Source organism: Myxocyprinus asiaticus, chromosome 8 (assembly GCF_019703515.2).
Source record: "Myxocyprinus asiaticus isolate MX2 ecotype Aquarium Trade chromosome 8, UBuf_Myxa_2, whole genome shotgun sequence".
Taxonomy (NCBI): Eukaryota; Metazoa; Chordata; class Actinopteri; order Cypriniformes; family Catostomidae; genus Myxocyprinus; species Myxocyprinus asiaticus.
The window spans coordinates 34,977,421-34,997,330 of record NC_059351.1 but is presented as its reverse complement, the minus strand read 5'-3'; the positions used below and the strand labels follow the sequence as shown (position 1 = coordinate 34,997,330).

Genomic DNA, 19,910 nt, shown 5'->3' with positions numbered 1-19,910 from the left:
AATTTTGGAGCACTTCATGCTTCCTTCTGCTGACCAGCTTTTTAAAGATGCTGATTTCATTTTCCAGCAGGATTTGGCACCTGCCCACACTGCCAAAAGCACCAAAAGTTGGTTAAATGACCATGGTGTTGGTGTGCCTGACTGGCCAGCAAACTCACCAGACCTGAACCCCATAGAGAATCTATGGGGTATTGTCAAGAGGAAAATGAGAAACAAGAGACCAAAAAATGCAGATGAGCTGAAGGCCACTGTCAAAGAAACCTGGGCTTCCATACCACCTCAGCAGTGCCACAAACTGATCACCTCCATGCCACGCCGACTTGAGGCAGTAATTAAAACAAAAGGAGCCCCTACCAAGTATTGAGTACATATACAGTAAATGAACATACTTTCCAGAAGGCCAACAATTCACCAAAAATGTTTTTTTTATTGGTCTTATGATGTATTCTAATTTTTTGAGATAGTGAATTGGTGGGTTTTTGTTAAATGTGAGACAAAATCATCACAATTAAAAGAACCAAAGACTTAAACTACTTCAGTCTGTGTGCATTGAATTTATTTAATACACGAGTTTCACAATTTGAGTTGAATTACTGAAATAAATGAACTTTTCCACGATATTCTAATTTATTGAGATGCACCTGTATAAATATAATGACAACACAAAGTTCACAAATTGAAAAAGGTAAAGACAATTTTATCTTAACAGAAAAAAAAAGACATCTTTGGCTGACATTTTGATATTGCAAAATTTTTTGTAGTTAATAAAACAACCAAAAATTATAAAAAAATAATTTTTAAAGGAACGGAAGAAAATTAACAGCAACTGTGTATGACAGCTTCGTGTTTTGATGCAGGTATATGAGGCTGTAACGAAGGCAAGCTGTCCAGGAGCAGTTGCTATCCTTTGAAGCGCAGAGCTATGGGTGCTTAAGCATCATGTGATTTAGAGCCTATTGTAGTTGCTCTACAACATGCTTTTAGTAGAGACAAAATGTTGCAAATCTCTGTGGCATTCTGGAAATATATTATTGTCTATGGTCAAGGTGTTTTTCCACAAATGTTACTTAATATGGGTTTAAAAGTAAAATCAATGTAAGAAAAAAATATTAAAATGACAAAGTCCAGTAGATCAATGAAGTCCATCGATGAAATTCTGAAGTAGCTTCATCAATGTATAGTTTTTCTCACTTCGAGTAAACATTCTTTAATTCGAGTAAAGCTGTCTTTAAGGAACGGTCATCTGGTTATGCGAACAATTAAAACTGGTATTCATATATTGATAAATTACTGTGTGCTTGGCTCTAAGGTCAGTTTTGAATTTGGTAATGTTTTTCAGCAAAATAGTGTTACCTGCCCATGTCCTTTAAATATTTTCTTGCTACCCTTCACCAAGCCTTTCTGAACACATATTAACCACAGGTACCTAATCCATATTAGTACCCATTAACAGTTCTTACATATTCAACATGGTAGCTTATGCACATGATACCAATGTGCTTACACTGTAATAGCTTTGGTAGCTGCAGCTCATAGCATGCTAAGTGATAGCAGCGTAATGTGAGCCATGTTAGTCTTTATGATCGCTGGATAGCACCGTAGGAGTAATGTCATCAACATCTCCCTCCCAAGGTGCACAGCTGAGGTTGGCAGGAGCAGACATGTAGTGGGGGGTTACAGTTTGGCCCATGCCTTGGTAACGGCCCTTGGGGGATGCAGGTGTGGAGGAGGCTTCAGCAACAGGGTCCTGCGAACCAGCTGACAGAAGTCCAGTGTTCTCATCCTGGCAAACCTCTTCACCGAAATATGTTTTCCTTGGCCGACCCATGACCGTTCTCCCTTTAGGGTAAAAAGTAAACAAACAAATTTTACACAAAATCATGAATAGCTTTTTATGTTTTAAATAAGCATGTTCTATGATTACAGCAACAGAGATCTAAGACTCTATAAACATTCAACAATAAGACACCACTCTCAGTAAGACTCACCAACATTGCGCACTTGCTCCGAGATGTCAGCCCGTATATCAGAGATATCCCACATGGCCAAGAAGGAATCAAAGCATGAACCTTCCTCTGCTTCCTGGATGTAGGGCTTGTAAGTGAAGCTGAAGTGGTGGGCAATGGCTGCCAAAAACATCTCCACACAAATGATAAAGTCCTGTGAGAACATAAAATGACCATTTTCCATTAATGCTGCAAACCCCTTAAAAGCAAACATACCAATGTAGTTGCCACAAAGGCCTATTTTTTTACACTAAACTTTAAAAAACATTAATTGTTGAAATGTTAGTTTAACCCAGCTTGTACAGGAAATTTACAGCAACTGTTTTCCTACAGCTACAGTGTGCAACCGAAGTCAGTGCTTGGATTTTGCCAGTTCCTGACCACCAAGATAATTAAAATGTAAAGTAAATAGAGGTCTATGCTGCCTATGCAAGACAGGATAAAATGTTTCTGATGGTCAGCACTTTAATTTTCATTAAACATATACATTTCAAAGATAAATAAACCTATTAAATATGGTAGTGCTCAGACCAAAATAAAGTATGCACCTGTAATCCAGTGGCTACAGCCTCTACACTCTTCCAGTCCCAGGTGTGAGATTCTGAGATCACACCCACCTTCACTAAGAGTGCAATGAGCACAGCTTGCCTAAGACAAATAAAATAAAGAAATATTGAAAACATTCCTCACCATAAGAATAAAAGTAAAAAAAATAAATAATAAAAAAAAACATTTCCATATTCAATATTCAAGTAATTTGTCTGCCCACTCGGAAAGTGACAATGGGTGTGTATCAGTCAGCCCCCAAGTTCAGTAGTCAGAGTACTGATCAGTGTGTCAGCCATTCCTAGGGCTGTCTCAATCGCAAAATCATTCCAGTGCACTAAAAACATTCGCAGAATGCACCGTAAAAACCAGGGACTTCCGTGTAAAACTATGAAGTCAAAGCCTTATTTTCTATTTAAAAGAGGTGACCATGAAAGGGAAACAATCTTTTACATATCAGAGTTGTTAGAAGTTTAATAATATACTTCAATAAATTTTTATTTGTTTCTTTATGTAAATTATCTTTCATAATAACACTAAGTTTGAATATTGAAACGAAAATGTACAACAGTGTCATTCATACAGCAATGTTGTTGATTAATTCCAGCTGTGTTTTAATGCACAGCTCATAATCATATTGCAGGTGATTTAGTCATAAGTGTGCTAATGGTTAGTGAATGAACACCCTTGTCAGTGCTCAACTTTGTGTTCACGATATACTGACGACATATGGAGCTCATTGAGATGCACCCAATGTTGTGCGACGTGGCTCAATAACAGCCAATTAAATATATTTAATGCTAATATAGAATTATGTGGAGCAGAATTTTGGACCAATGAGATTTCACTGTGGGCGGGGCTAGAAACCAAGTGACAGACAAAACGTTATGTTGCTCAAAACGAAAACTCGAAATTTAGATGAAAGACAGCTTTTACACAATGTTACATTAATACAGCACGCTGAGATGTTTTAATTGAGTTTTTATAAATATTTTTCATTCGAACATTAGTTTTAGAAATTGGAAAAAATAAATACACCTATCAGCCACAACATTAAAACCACCTGCCTAATATCGTGTAGGTCCCCCTCATGCCGCCAAAAAAAGCTCTGACCCATCGAGGCATGGACTCCACAAGACCTCTGATGGTGTCCTGTGGTATCTGGCACCAAGACTTTAGCAGCAGATCCTTCAAGTCCTGTAAGTTGCCAGGTGGGGTCTCCATGGATTGAACTTGTTGGTCCAGCACATCCCATAGATTTTAGGGAATTTGGAAGCCAAGTCAACACCTTGAACTCTTTGTCATGTTCCTCAAACCATTCCTGAACAATTTTTGCAGTGTGGCAGGGTGCATTATCCTGCTGAAAGAGGCCACTGCCATCAGGGAATACCGCTGCCATGACAGGGTGTACGTGGTCTGTAACAATCTTTAGGTAGGTGGTATGTGTCAAAGTAACATCCACATGAATGCCAGGACCCAAGGTTTCCCAGCAGAACATTGCCCAGAGCATCAAACTGCCTCTACTGGCCTGCCTTCTTTCCATAGTGCATCCTGCAGCCATCTCTTCCCCAGGTAAACGATGCAAACGCACCCGGCCAACCACATGATCTGAAAGAAAACATGATTCATCAGACCAGGCCACCTTCTTCCATTGCTCCATGGTCCAGTTCTGATGCTCACGTGCCCATTGTAGGCGCTTTCAGCAGTGGACAGGGATCAGCATGGGCACTCTGACCGGTCTGCGGCTACGCAGCCCCATATGCAGCAAGCTGCGATGCACTGTGTGTTCTGACACCTTTCTATCATGGCCAGCATTAAGTTTTTCAGCAATTTGTGCTACAGTAGCTCTTCTGTGGGATCGGACCAGACGGGCTTGCCTTCGCTCCCCACACGCATCAGTGAGCCTTGGGCGCCCATGACCCTGTTGCCGCGTCAACGGTTGTCTTTCCTTGGACCACTTTTGGTAGGTACTCTCCACTGCATACCGGCAACACCCCACAAGACCTGCCGTTTTGGAAATACTCTGACCCAGTGGTCTAGCCATCACAATTTGGCCCTTGTCAAAGTCGCTCAGATCCTTACGCTTGCCCATTTTTACTGCTTCCAACATATGAAATTCAAGAATTGACTGTTCACTTGCTGCCTAATATATCCCACCCCTTGATAGGTGCCATTGTAATGATATAATCAATGTTATTCACTTCAATTGTCAGTGGTTTTAATGTTGTGGCTGATCAGTGTATATTAAAATTGTTAAGTATTTATACAGTATGTCCCTTGTTGTGCTGCCTTTAAATTATGCCATTTAAAAAAAGACACACGTGTGTGTGTGTGTGTGTGTCTTTTTTAAATGGCGTAATGAAGTTGAAGTCAGAAGTTTACATACACTTAGGTTGAAGTCATTAAAACTCATTTTTTGACCACTCCACAGATTTCATATTAGCAAACTATATTTTTGGCAAGTCATTTAGAACATCATCTTTGTGCATGACACGAGTAATTTTTCCAACAACTGTTTACAGACAGATTGTTTCACTTTTAATTAACTACATCACAATTCCAGTGGGTCAGAAGTTTACATACACTAAGTTAACTGTGCCTTTAAGCAGCTTGGAAAAGTCCAAAAAATGATGTCAAGCCTTTAGGCAATTAGCTTCTGATTGGGTGTATTTTAAGGCCTACCTTCAAACTCAGTGCCTCTTTGCTTGACATCATGGTAAAATCAAAAGAAATCAGCCAAGACCTCAGAAAAAAACAGTGTGGACCTCCACAAGTCTGGTTCATCCTTGGGAGCAATTTCCAAACGCCTGAAGGTACCACGTTCATCTGTACAAACAATAGTATGCAAGTATAAACACCATGGGGCCACACAGCCATCATACTGCTCAGGAAGGAGACACATTCTGTCTCCTAAAGATGCACATAGTTTGGTGTGAAAAGTGCAAATCAATCCCAGAACAACAGCAAAGGACTTTGTGAAGATGCTGGAGGAAACAGGTAGACAAGTATCTATATCCACAGTAAAACGAGTCATATATCGACATAACCTGAAAGGCTGCTCAGCAAGAAAGAAGCCACTTCTACAAAGCTGCCATAAAAAAGCCAGACTACAGTTTGCAAGTGCACATGAGGACGAAGATCTTACTTTTTGGAGAAATGTCCTGTGGTCTGATGAAACAATAATTGAACTGTTTGGTCATAATGACCATCGTTATGTTTGAAGGAAAAAGGATGAGGCTTGCGAGCCGAAAAACACCATACCAACCGTGAAGCATGAGGGTGGTAGCGTCATGTTGTGGGGGTGGTTTGCTGCAGGAGGGACTGGTGCACTTCACAAAATAGATGGCATCATGAGGAAAGAAAATTATGTGGATATATTAAAACAACATCTCAAGACATCAGCCAGGAAGTTAAAGCTTGGTCGCAAATGGGTCTTACAAATAAACAATGACCACAAGCATACCTACAAAGTTTGGCAAAATGGCTTAAGGACAACAAAGTCAAGGTATTGGAGTGGACATCACAAAGCCTTGACCTCAATTCAAATTTGTGGGCACAACTGAAAGTGCGTGTGCAAGCAAGGAGGCCCACAAACCTGACACATTCCTCCATACACCAGTGATGTATGGAGGAATGGGCCAAAATTCCAGCAACTTATTGCGAAAATCTTGTTGAAGGCTACCCAAAATGTTTGACCCAAGTTAAACAATTTAAAGACAATGCTACCAAATACTAACAAAGTGTATGTAAACCTCTGACCCACTGGGAATGTAATGAAAGAAATAAAAGCCGAAATAAATCATTCTCTCTACTATTATTCTGACATTTCACATTCTTAAAATAAATTAGTGATCCTAACTGACCTAAGACAGGGAATGTTTTCTATGATTAAATGTCACGAATTGTGAAAAACTGAGTTTAAATGTATTTTGCTATGGTGTATGTAAAATTCTGACTTCAACTGTGTGTGTGTGTGTGTGTGTGTATATATATATATATATATATATATATATATATATATATATATATAAATTACATTACACACACAGTATATATGAGGTCAACCATTAGTGGATTTTGTCGATAACTATAAGGTGTGGAAACGGCCTTGAAAAATCAATCTACAGAATAATAAAAACAATATCATAATTTTTCCTTACTATGAAGGGCACAGACTGCAGAATGAATAAAATCCCAAAAGCAGTTTATTGTGCAACCAAAATCCCAATAATCACAAGGGAAATTAAGATTTGGTGCATAACGAGGGACTTTAAACATACCCGAAATACACCAGGGACTCTTATTTAGAAATTACAGAGATTTGGCTCCTTTACAATGCTCTATACGTAAGTGTACCAAATAAAGCTTTTTATAGGCTATGGATTGACCAGATAAAGAATTTTATATGTATATATTTCACCAGATGAGGTTAACTGATAAGGAATTAAAAAAAATATCGGCAACTAACGGCATATATTTTTTCCGATATTTTCAAAAAGCAACTATCAGTACCGATTAATCAGTAAAACCGATATATCGGTCTACCTTTAATATACATACAGTATATATATTTTACAGCATATATGTGTGTGTGTGTGCTTTTCTTATGATTTTAAGGGAATGAAAATGACTTGACAGGGCATACTCTTGACAGGCTTTGCTAAATTCACCCATACATGGTTATTATAATTCTGCCAGCATCTGTTTGTGATAACCATGGCGATTAGCATCAGCCCTGATGCTATTAAACATGGTTATAACATTTATAATTTTAAGTAGATCAGAAGTCTATACTTTTAGTAGAGACCCCATAACTTTACCAAAATGACACAAAGACCACCAGCTTGACACAGAGGAATTTGCCCACTGGTTTGATGGGGCTCAGCTCTTCTCGTAGTGCTTTGTAGAACAGCACAAGACAGTACATGGCAAACTGAAGAGAGAAAACATGTGCACTATTAGACCATAGCCATGTAGTTTGGTTATCTTTTAACTTGAATGTCAATAGTCAATAACTAATCCTTTGACTGTTGTTGCTTCATATTCCATAAGCTTTCATGTTTTATGATTAAAACAAAAGAAGTTCTGGTAGCTGTCTGATTGCAAGATAAATGTTTGTTACAGCTGTATACTATTAAAATTTTTCAAAAGCTCTCGGATACATTTTGTTTTTCTTTTACGGTTTAATTACTGGCAAGGACTGAAGACTCGCAGAGCTCTCATGATAAAAGGTCATAGGACAGCCTTACATAACATTCAGAAAAAAAAAGAGGTACTTACGAGCTGAGAGAGATTATTGATGATAACCAGGTATGTCCAGGCGTTCTTAAAGCTGAAGTTGCCTTCATCATAGACCCTACAAAGCTGACAAATCCTATTTCATACAATGAAAAACAATGTCAAAATGACATGTTTTTTTTATAAATTACTGACCAACACACAAAGCTTTAATCTGAATGGTTATATCATACATGCTAAAATGAACATCATATTTAAAAATATAATCTATTGATGTAACTTTAGCATTAGGAATTATCTCTGAAACTAAATATAGTCTTCTTGTGTTTAAAAGATTTTAAGTATTTAGAGAAACATTTGGAAGTGCTAGTGTTGTTCAAAGGGTTGTCAACTGCCTCTACTTTTACTACACCTCTACAAACAGCAATTATAGATTTAATATTTTAATGGTGTTAAAATACATAAAAAAAGACAAAGCTGACATTGATTAACTTCCAAGAAACTCACAAAGCAATGACTGTGGTGACAGGCCTCACAACTGTGTACTGCAGAACTCCCAGTTTACATCTGAGCAACAGCACTCTGTTAGGAGAGTATGCATTAATTAAATACAGCAAGATATTTGATACATTTTAACAACTGACAAGTATGTGTTTTGGTGTGTTTTAACCGCTCTCAATAGGGCTGAACAAATAATCAAAATAAAAATTTAAATCGTGATATGACGTACTACGTAGTGCGATTATCAAATCACAAGGGCTGCAATTTAATTAAATAAATAAACAGTCTGCAGGTGTTGCTCACTGAGATTACTGTATGTGTGCAGCGCTGTTCTCTGTAGTGTATTACACATACGCAAAGCACTCGTGAGGCTAATGAGCTGAGCGGTGAGCACACTATGTTTCCAGCGCTCTTGATTCCCTAATAGCATATTTTCGTAGTTCCAAATATGCTTGGCCGCTAAAAGTTACTATCCAAATCTAAAGTAATCCCATAACACCCAGTTTTGTAGACAGAAGAGTGGATGAAAGCATTTTTTAGTAAAAGGCCATTGTCAACTCGGCAACAAACAAACGTCTTCCTTTAATGTTCCGCCAAAATAAAGGCTGAAGGGTTTAACTGGACCGCATAGCTACACCGCATGCACGTGTGCATTAGTACATAAAATTAGCACATAAATATGCTACGGTTTTATAATAATATTATGTTCTGGTGAAGAAAGTCATACACACCTGCTATATCATGATGGTGAGTAAAAAAATATTTTCATTTTTGGGTGAACTATCCCTTTAAGAACTTAATTGTTTGTTTTATTCTCATATCATTGAACAAGCCTCCAGCTGACAGCAATCTGTTTTGCATTGAGTTCGTCAATGTGTCCAGTTCTCACAGTACGCGTTCTTGTGTTCCGACTGCGCTATTTTTAATTGTCGTTCTATATACATATGTGTGCCTCAAACAGACACGTCTGGGGCATCTCACTTGTATTCAGCATCACAAACGCTGCATTTTAGGATGCTGTGTCAAGTTAAAAGTAGTGGAAATCGTGTCTCAATATTCCTGTACTCTGTTGTGCTTCCCCAGTGAGTGGTTCTCATTCAGTGACTGCGCTGCTTGTGATACTTGAGGCGCGCTGCCACTTACTGATGTGGCTCGTAAAAACAGACGTAGGCTACCTAAATCTTGAATTGCTTGTATGGTAGGAAAAACTGTACTTTTATTACAGAATTGCATACGTGTCAGGGGGCATGATTAATTGTGTTAATTTTTCTAACGCTTCATTTTTTATCAAATAAATCGCAATAAATTAACACATTAAAGGTGCACTCACTAATTTTTTTTCCTGATTTAAAAAGTTTTACTTCTAAAGAAATGAATAGTAATATTGAAACAAATGTAGGAAATCATGACCATTCATGTGAGATGAAGAGTTCAGTCATATCAGTAAAATTATAAAAGCTTTTTTATTCTACATGGGGCGGGGGCACCCTCATGGGGGCAGCCATGTTAGGATCACATGACCAGCTGATTACTACTTGCTTAATCTCAGTAACTGCCCTGTTATTGGACACTTTCATTCATGGAATAAATTAATCCTGGCTTACTGTGCATGGTGAATATCTACAATGGCACTGGTAACTGAAAACTACTGTGTTTGAATGATACAGCTTCCAGACCACTAGGTGTCAGTGTAAGCCAATGTAAGTCACTTCGACATACTTCAAAAAAATTTCCTGAGTGCACCTTTAAATCGACAGCCCTCATAGAAATATGCGAAAGGGCAAAATATCTAACACAAATCAAACTGTCACCGCTAATAAATAAAAGGAGTAGTTCACCCAAAAATGAAAATTTGCTGATAATTTACTCACCCTCAGGCCATCCAAGAAGTATCTGAGTTTCTTTCTTCATCAAAACAGAATTTAAGACTTTTAGGATTTCATTTCAGGCCTCCTCCTCTAAACAATGCAAGTTAATGTCCTCCATTTTTTGACGGTCTAAAATGCATATTTAGGGTGCATCACAATAATCCACACTACTCCAGTCGACAAATAAAGTTCTTCTGAACCCAAACGATTGATTATTTTGAGAAACAAAACAATACTTATATACTTTTTAACTACAAATGTTCGCTTCCGTTCATCTCTGTGACGTGCGCTCATAAGAGGGATGACGTAAGCTTGTTGGTAAGGTCACGTGTCACGTGGAGGAGTCAGGAACTGCGTCATTGTTTACAAGAGAAACTTATGCTGTTCACAAACCAAAACAGTCCAAAATAATTTCAAAACAATATAAAATAAAAACATTTCCAAATAATAATAATAAAAAAAAGCAATGTAAACAATGATGCGCTTCCTGACTCCTCCACGTGACGCGTGACCTTACCAACGAGCTTACGTCATCCCTCTGATTAGCGCACATCGCAGAGATGTACGGAAGCGAACATTTGTAGTTAAAAAGTATATAAGTGTTGTTTTGTTTCTCAAAATAATCAATAGTTTGGGTTCAGAAAAACTTTATTTGTCGACTGGAGTCGTGTGGATTATTTTGATGCACCCTAAATATGCATTTTGGACCGTCAAAAAATGGAGTACATTAACTTGCATTGTTTAGAGGAGGCGGCCTGAAATGAAATCCTAAAAGTTTTAAATTCTGTTTTGATGAAGAAAGAAACTCAGATACATCTTGGATGGCCTGAGGGTGAGTAAATTATCAGCAAATTTTCATTTCTGGGTGAACTATTCCTTTAAATCAGTTAACTTTTCTTTTTTTTTTTTTTTATCAAAATGGTGTGTTGTGAGAAAGTTACACATCCATCCATTACAACAGAAGATAGTGGGAAATATTTCTTATCTATTTGTTGATCCCCACTTTTAGATGCCATGTTAATTTTACGTTGCATTTAATTATTCATTAATTAGAATTATAAAGAGACATACAGTTTGCGTAAAGGTCTAAACTAATAACCCACGGTGATTTAGATGTAGCATCACACCATGAAAGGTTCAAAATGGCATCCGAGGGTTAAGTGAATGAGCACATAGACTTTCACTGTTCTCTAAGCAGAAAGCAGTTTTGTTTCAAGCATACATATATTATTCCACTTCTGGTTTAGATCAACAAACGCATCACACATTGCCTTAATTGTAGCAAGCAATTTCTGAAAAAAATCTACTTCTGTGGTTTCTAAATGAGAACTTTCCATTTCCATCCAGCACTTTGGAGTTGGCTCCAAAGGAGAATATGGTAAACAGGTGATCCATTCTCACAACACAAGACAAAAAGCCTCAAACGTAATGCCTTAACTTTACACTTCAGTAATGTTAGCAACAGCCATACTTTTACTGTAAAAATGAAGAAGGCGTTAAATACCACATCCTGCCTATGCAAAAACACCAGGTTTGAAACAAATGCATCACAATAGTCAAGCCCATCTCACTTTCATACTTTGTCTAAACAATGATTTGCTGAACTCACTCTCCCATGGGCCACGGTGGGCAGCAGCAGAGAGGGGGAAGGTGCTTTTGCTGCTCCTGCACCTCCAGCATCCGCACCAGACTAGGATACTGGTTCCCCAGATAGTTGAGCAGGAAGATCATGAAGTTGTAGACGACATAGGCTTCATAGCACTCTCTACATGTGTCTACATAAATAGCAATGCTGGGATACTTCAATGCAATCCACTGTGAAAACAGAAGAACATATTTTGATACTAGGCTAAATGAGCCGTAAGTGAATCCTAAATTTAACCACAGTCATCCACATACAGTACAAAGAGGTCACAAATCAGATTAGAGGCGCATGAGTTTGTTCAAAAGAGTGACTTCCTCAAGCCAAACTCTGAAGCTAATCCAAGTCATGTGCTTTTGCAACATCAGATCTCTCATTAACTGACGGTCAAATAGAAAAAGGCCTCAAAACAATGAAGGTAAATTGGATTATAAAGAGGAAAGATGTCATTTGTCATTCAAATGCCAATATTTCAACAACAATAAGGTGATCGCATGATACTCACACTATCCAGGCTGTATATTGGAACCATCCATAATATTCTAAGGGAAAGAAATTAGGGTGGGGGTGTGAGGTAAAATAAAAAGGCTTTAACAATTCCAAAGGAGAATATGTTCTTACAATCTTGCATAAAATGAAACTCATTGTAAAGTATTGTTATTTAGACGTCTATGTTTACCTGATAATAGGCTTTTGTAGCTCAGGTTGTGTGTAGTGTACTAGATGCTGCAGTATCCCCCACAGTGAGATGGGTATAGTCATGAATACAAATATCCCAGCAATGAACCAAGCCTTATTATGTATACCAACCTATGGGGTAAAAAGAGGACTACTAGTCATTAAAAGCATTTAAGGACATATCTGACGTTCAGCAGTTAAATGGTTTGTGTGTGTGTGTGTGTGTGTGTGTAGACAAAAACAAGACATCTGACCACTGATTTTTGAAGTTCCCATATACAAAGTGGAAGCACAGCCAAAAGCAGCAGAATGTAAAGAAGCACCACCAGAGGCCGTATCCACCTCCTCCAGTTCCCACATGTGCACGGCATTTTACCGTTGATACTGTACTTTTACCTTACAGTCAAATAGGATTTCGTAAAAAAAAAAAAAAAAAAAAAAAAGCAGAGTTTCCTCGCTGGATAAAAGATAAGCTTGTCGATGCCAAGTTAAGTTCTTGTTCGTTCCACTCCTGTGGTTTCATTTAGATACATAAGATCTGTACAAACATTATCAAGATGTAGATGAATCATGAGTGGAGCTGAGGCGGTAAACACTCAGCTGATTCACTGTACACACACAGTGACCTCCTCATGCTTTTCGCTGCCAAATACATTCACTGCATTCAAGAGCGGCTCGCGAACGCATCGAACGTCACGATGCAGTCATGCATTTAAGTCATAAAGTCAAACGCACACAACTATGCGGAGTCAAATGTGAGACGTACTAGAAGTTAAGTTAATAAACAAAGCTAATTGAACTTCCTCTTGATCTTGTCGTCACTATTTGGGTTCTTCTCCTGTTTTCATCAAACGCCCAAAACGAAAACTGTGTAGTCAGCGCCACCACTTGAATCGGTGCAGCAGCGGCACCGCGAAGTACAACGCAGGCAAACGCCTCTAGACTGAAGAAGACAAAGGATCTCAAAAAAGCAACAACAAACACAGTTATAGTAACCACGCTTTGGTTAATTTCACAAGATTTAATCCAGTGAACTCGTTCTATGTGAATGTGGTAACTGGTCAACACATTCAAAAACTATACACTAAATAAATAAACACATTTATGCTGAGTTTCTTTTCACCATCAATTTAGCTTCATGCACCTGCTATTCATTGTACCTTTTTTTGCCAAGGTTTTATGGACAACTTTTGTTGTGCTATTGCTGGTCACAGTATGCTTAAATTGAGTGGAAAAGAGTGTGAAACAGTAGCCACTTTCACATACTGTATGAAACCTGGTAAATTGCAGTTCAATTGTTGGATTGCCTTTACTGGTAAATGTACCACATCTGCTATTCACACATGCAACGTCTTTCTGTCTTTGTTTCTGTTTTGCTTCCGTTCACTTATCAGCACCAAAATGCTATTAGACTCTGAGATGTAGTTAGTAAGTTTATCAATCGACAAGAGGGGAAGCTTTTAAGGCTGGATTACACCACACAACTTCTAAAATTAAAAAATACCAGCTATCACACACTTAATAGCGTGTGTAAAGGACTACAGACAAAAACTGGGCATCACACTAAACGACACAAACTTACACAGAAACGCCCCATTCCAGGAGATGCATGACAGATGTAAACAAACATGGATGTACAGCTGTCATTGTTGATGCTAGTACTCTGTTCCAAGACGTGAATCTCGCGGAGGAAATGTGGCAATCACATTTGGGTGCGTTTTTGGGTGGGAAAAGAATGTGACGAAGGTTTGAGGTGAGTGGCGTTAAAAGTTAAACTCCACTTTGAGTGTTTGTTCGCCATCTCCATTTCTTTGTGGTCCAGTTTTGTATCCCTGTGCGCTTGATTTCCAATAGCTTCTCACTATATGACTTCAGATTTGAGTCATGGAACATCATACACTATTAGATTTCCTCTAAAAAATCAAACGTTTAATATTCTTTGACTAAATGGAATAATTTCACTATCTGTCCAATCTGATGACATATTTTTGACTCCTGGGTACTGAATCATCTGCGCCAGAAGGTCCAAAGCAGACTTCTTATGTTAGGCATCCTGACATACATGCTTAAACTGTGAAAGGTGCTGTAAGCAATTTTTTCATGGAAAGGTATGCAAAAAAAAAACTTGCTTCTATCTGAATGATATTAATAAAATAAGTGTTGTGAGATATCTCACCAGTCCAGGGGCATAACTACAGGGTGGGCAGCCAACCTAGGGCCTGGGGTGAGAGGGGGCCCGCAACAGTCGATGAAAAGGAACCATAAAAATGACTCCGACAGGTTCATTGCACTTGGCCCGTAAGATCCAAGTTACACCACTGCACTGGTCTCTGTGACAGCATTAGACTCTGTAAAAAGCAAACATAAATGTGTCCGGAGACCGCGGTCTCTGATGCTTTCTGCCTGTCAATCATTTGCTCGTTCTGATAATATTGTAGTTGCAGCGAATTATTGACGCTTAAAGGTATAGTTCACCCAAAAATGAAAATTCTCTCATTATTTACTCACCCTCATGATATCCAGGTGTGTAAGACTTTCTTTCTTCACCAGAACACATTTGAAGAAAAATAGCTCAGTAGGTCCTTCTTAGCTCAGTAGGTCCTTAAAATACAAGTGAATGGTGATTTCTCTTTTGAAGCTCCAAAAATCACAGACAGTCATTGATACAATTCCAGCGGTTAAATTAATGTCTTCTAAAGTGATACGATTGCTTTTGGTGCAAAAAAAAAGATCAATATTTAGTACTTTTTAACTATAAACCATCACTTCCGGTAAGCTTCACGAGAGGGTGGAGATCATGTGGTCTCTCGTGTGAGGTATTCGCATTGCCATGATACAGACGTAATTTCACATTCTCCACTCGGTTGTGACATCCACGATAAGCACACTAATGCACCACTGTGAGTAAAGAAACAGATAAATACAGATCTAAACCAAAACCAACTATGCTTCCTCTTTCTCACTTGTAAACAGCACTGCTCTGCCAGCTGTGACTCGCGTGCCTCAGTTCTCGCGTTTCAAATGCCAACGCGATTACGTCACACACGTGTACCGCTGCAGAACAGAAGCACGATTTAGAGTTAAAAAAGTACTTAAATAATATATTTTTCGCACCAAAAGCGATCATGTTACTTTAGAAGACATTCATTTAACAGCTGGTGTCGTATCGATGACGTTTATGCTGAGTGTCTGTGATTTCTGGAGTTTCAATAGAGAAATCGCCATCCACTTGCATTTTAAGGACCTACTGAAAAATATTTTTCTTTTTTTTTTTCAAATATGTTCTGGTGAAGAAAGAAAGTCATACACACCTGGGATGTGTATGACATGAGGGTGGGTAAATAATGAGAGAAGTTTCATTTTTGGGTGAACTATTCCTTTAATTAAATTTTTAAGCCATGTTGTTCATTACAGATGTCAGATAATGGCGCTATTTTGCTGCTGTTTTTTTGACAACTGCTTTATTGTGGTTTTGGAAAGAGGGGGCATGACTAATCCAAGGAAATTCCTGAATGGATAAAATCGCTTACAGAACCTTTCATCTATGGCTCTAGTCAGCATAAAAACTGAACTTTTAAGTAATACTACAACTTCTCATTCAGGGATATTGCCAGAGCTGATTTACCGGTATTCTCAAACAGGTCATGTTCACAGATGAACTCTTAACTGAAAATTGCAGTTCATTTTCAGGAAAAGGCTGTATGTGTGAAAGCGACTAGTGTCAACACTAGTTTGAAATGACATGGAGGTGAATAAATGATGACAGAATTTTCATTGTGGGTGATCTGTTCCTGATCTGTGCATTTGACAAGTTTTAATTACTCAAACTTGTCTGCTTTGGACCTTATGACGCAGATGATTTAATACCCCAGGAGTAAAAAATATGTCATCAAATTGGACAGATAATTAAATTATTCTATTTAGTCGAAGAATATTAAACAGGTTTGACATTTTAGAAGAAATCTAATAGTGTATGATGTTCTACGACTCAAATCTGAAGTCATATAGTGAGAAGCTATTGTAAATCAAGCGCACAGGGACACAAAACTGGGTTCAGAAAGAAATAGCTTATTTGAAATAGCTAATTAGAAAGGAATCTATATTAAACAAAATTACATTTCAGCCCGAATACTTCAGAGAAAGTAAAACTGGCTGTGCATACAATGGTAAAGAACATATCAATCTACCATCACTAGATGGCAGGGTGTGGCAACAATTACAGTGTAGGATTAACCCATTAATTACTTTGCCAGTTCCATATAAAGTATGATTGTTTCCAATCAAAACAAGCCACTTTTTAAAGGGGTCCATATTGCGCCATATGTTCATGTTTATTTTCCTGAACAAGAGAACAGTCGTCAAATTACTGTTTCTAATTAAGATTCCTTGGATGTTTATTTGTTTATTTGCTAACCTAAGTACATTTAATGCCGTTTCAGCAAGAACGCACATTGTGTTTGAACCCTGTTTTGAAGAGTAAAACTGCACTGAACTGAAGTGAGTAGGGTCAGATACAACAACGAGTTTTAGTACTAAATGACCTATTAAAAATAGCAAATAAAATAACATAAAACATTCTTATAACTAATATATTAGTATTAGCAAATGTATTAATCAGAACTACAACTAAAATGTAGAAATAAATGGATAAATAAAAGCTTATTGACCCGATTTTGTGTACGCTTGGAAAATTGTGGAAAATAAACCAAGGGAATGGCAAACAACGCCAAAGTTTCTAATGACAAGAGTAGCCTAATAGCCCCAGTTCATTGGTGCATCCGTAATTCTAATGTTAAGTGTTTTCTTCAGTATACAGTTGTAGATACCTCTTATATCCAGTCACTATAAAAAACACGTTGATGCAAGGTGTAAATGGGGCCATAGCTGTCCCTGAACTGGGAGTACTATGCACAGCATCTATAGCCTGCATCCAAAACACATTTTACACTGTAAAAAGTGGTAACCTGCCATTGTTACCTTAAAGATCTATTTTTACCTGAGCTAACCCTTAAAATTAGTTTTGCTGGTGTAACCTAAAGTAGACAAGTTGATTCAGACATGTTAGATCATATTTTTATTTTTATTTTTATTTTTTTTTACCAGCTAATTTCGATATAACCACATGAAGCACATTTTTTTAGGTTTACATTTATTTTTATTTTTTTTTAGAAAATGGTTGTTTACATTATGAAGTTGAAGAGCTCTACCAAAGCAATCTTTTAAAACCAGTCGTTTAGAATCGACATTGTAACAGTAAGTGATGAACAGTTCTAATTTGAGTTGATATTATTGTAGGACTATTTTATCTTTAAAAGACCCCTTGTCAGATCCAGCAGGCCCACAGAAGACATAACAGTCCAGCTTTACTAGCCTGTTTCAATTACCCACCAAATGTGGAGGAAGAGTTTAATGGTCTTTAACATGGAAAATCAGCTACAGCTGAACTTTTCCATGATGAAAGCAGAGGCAGGAGTTTGACCAATAAAAAAAAAAAGTATGTTATCTGAGAAGAAACAAACTACAACTGGCATTGCCTGCCAGTATTTTGTTCCTCTGCTGTTGTCCTGTGTCACGAAAATACCTATATCCATAAAAGGGGATTGATGCAGTATATGACAACAGAGGAAGATGTGGACTGAAGTTGAAGATTGAAACATCTCAGTCCTGAATGCGAGGAGGCAGAACTTTTCCTTTATGTCGCTGCACTGTCATCATTCTGCCCCCCAGTTACAGAAATGTCTCATTGTGGTGGGACAGATTGTGCATGAAAATTGAATCGATCCTTTTGGCTTTTATAAATTAGAAATCGCTCTTGCCACACTCATGCGAGTGCCTTGCTGGATGACTTGGAGAGATAGCTCTGCAAAATGGCATGCGGGAATTGTCATGTCGGGGCAGGGAAGACAAACAGGCGGTGTGTTTGAGAAAATTGGATACACATTTAAACTTTAAACGCTGAGTGACATCCAAAGTTAACAGCTCATGTGACCCCCAGCATTAGAGTTTGTATTTAATTTAGACATCAATACACATTGGGCACAATGAAGAAAGTATCAAGGTTCATGGCTTTATGTCTTTGTACCTGTCTGAATTATGATCTTCATGAACTGGTGTCATGCCAGATGGATACCTTCAGGACAAAAAATCTAAATAAATGTGATTATTTATTCATCTCAAACATCTGGCCAGAGAGTTGTGAAAAAAACAATGATTGAGTGCACAAATGATTCTATCTAATCTACTCATCAGTGGTACTCCAAGACAATAATAACATGTGCATTGTGCAACAATATGCACTCTTTTAAAAAAGAAAAGAAAAAGAAAATACAATCATTGTAAGGTGTTTTGCTGAAACACCTCAGAATAACGTATTTCTTCCTGGTTTGCATCAGTGTTCTTGGAACTCATTGCAGATATTTCTGGATGCTCATGGTCTGTATGATTTTTTTACATTTTATTTTTATTGTATGACAAATATGGTTACCTCATGTTCAAAAATAGTGTGTTCTTCTGGACAGAGATTTGAATGTGCAGTATTTCACGGTCAAGACCAATTTATCCACAGGTTTGATCCCAATTCCTTCTCTTTTTTTTGTGTGTCTTTTTATGTAGAATTTCAGTGGTGGTGTGTAATATCAGAAATATGTTATTAATATAATCCATGTTAGAATGCAGACTTCTGGAGAAACGTACAGTTAGAGCTTATCTATGTTCAATGTTATTGGGAGAGCTTGGCGTTGGAGTCTGCACAGCAAATGTGCTGTTTCTTCAAAACATATGTGCTGTGCTTAAAAACCTGAACTGAAGCCTGAATGAAAGTAATTCTTGTGAAATGGTCTGGCTAGAAAAGTGATTGTAGCAGATGAGCAATGAATTCCTTATGTACAGAGTTGTGTTGTGTGTATTATGTTATGTGTTCTTATTACACAGCTCTCTGGAATATCTGATTCTGATTGGCCAGTCAGGGAATTCAGCAGTGAAATATTTCAAAATAATGTACATGTCAACACTGTGTAACTGACCGCTCATCTGGGCATTCTACAAAGCTGTGTGTTGTGTTCTGTCTCTGCACGGTTTCTTCAAGTAAGCTAATAAAATAATTTGAACTCAATTCAGTATTGCCATGCCATATTTTTTTTATTTGAATATTTCTGTATTTCCAAATCAATATGTCCATATATTTATGTATTTAAGCAGAAAGGTTACAGGAAGCATTATTACAATATAAACCCTCACTGGGTGATCAGCTTCGCGTTGAGTTATAACCCTCAAGTTATTTATTTTCGGTAACACTACATTTATGTCCCCTTAATAAGTCATTTACAAATGTATTATAAATAATTGATATGCAGTTATAGGAACATGTACAAAAAGAGCAACTTTCATCCAATACTCGCAAAACAGTGATCATTTTAACTTACATGTTATAAA

General features: G+C 37.6%; 1 protein-coding gene across 2 annotated transcripts; it reads right to left on the bottom strand.

The window, feature by feature from the left end:
- Positions 1–617: 617 nt before the first annotated feature.
- LOC127445470 (transmembrane protein 184C-like) lies at positions 618–13,317 on the bottom strand. Of its 2 annotated transcripts, XR_007897992.1 has the most exons (12): positions 12,734–13,317; positions 12,481–12,611; positions 12,307–12,343; positions 11,769–11,974; positions 8,298–8,372; positions 7,833–7,926; positions 7,373–7,485; positions 5,818–5,881; positions 5,235–5,378; positions 2,555–2,654; positions 1,989–2,160; positions 1,691–1,839 (listed from the first exon to the last, which is right to left on the bottom strand). XR_007897992.1 is itself a non-coding variant. In XM_051705577.1 (10 exons), exons 1-10 carry the CDS (start codon positions 12,848–12,850, stop codon positions 1,571–1,573), a joined length of 1,314 nt encoding a protein of 437 aa, XP_051561537.1. In that variant the 5' UTR covers positions 12,851–13,317; the 3' UTR covers positions 618–1,570. The 2 variants fall into 2 exon arrangements, 1 of the variants encoding a protein (XP_051561537.1); XM_051705577.1 differs by lacking the exons at positions 5,235–5,378; positions 5,818–5,881 and having other exon boundaries at positions 618–1,839.
- Between the last annotated feature and the right edge of the window lie 6,593 nt (positions 13,318–19,910).

Coding starts and splice junctions, on each gene's coding strand:
- LOC127445470 (XM_051705577.1), bottom strand. CDS start 12,850: ATGCCGTGCACATGTGGGAACTGGAGGAGGTGGATACGGCCTCTGGTG. Junction 7,927..8,297: donor GTCACCACAGTCATTGCTTT/GTGAGTTTCTTG, acceptor TGTATGAAATAG/GATTTGTCAGCTTTGTAGGG. Junction 7,486..7,832: donor TCAATAATCTCTCTCAGCTC/GTAAGTACCTCT, acceptor TTCTCTCTTCAG/TTTGCCATGTACTGTCTTGT.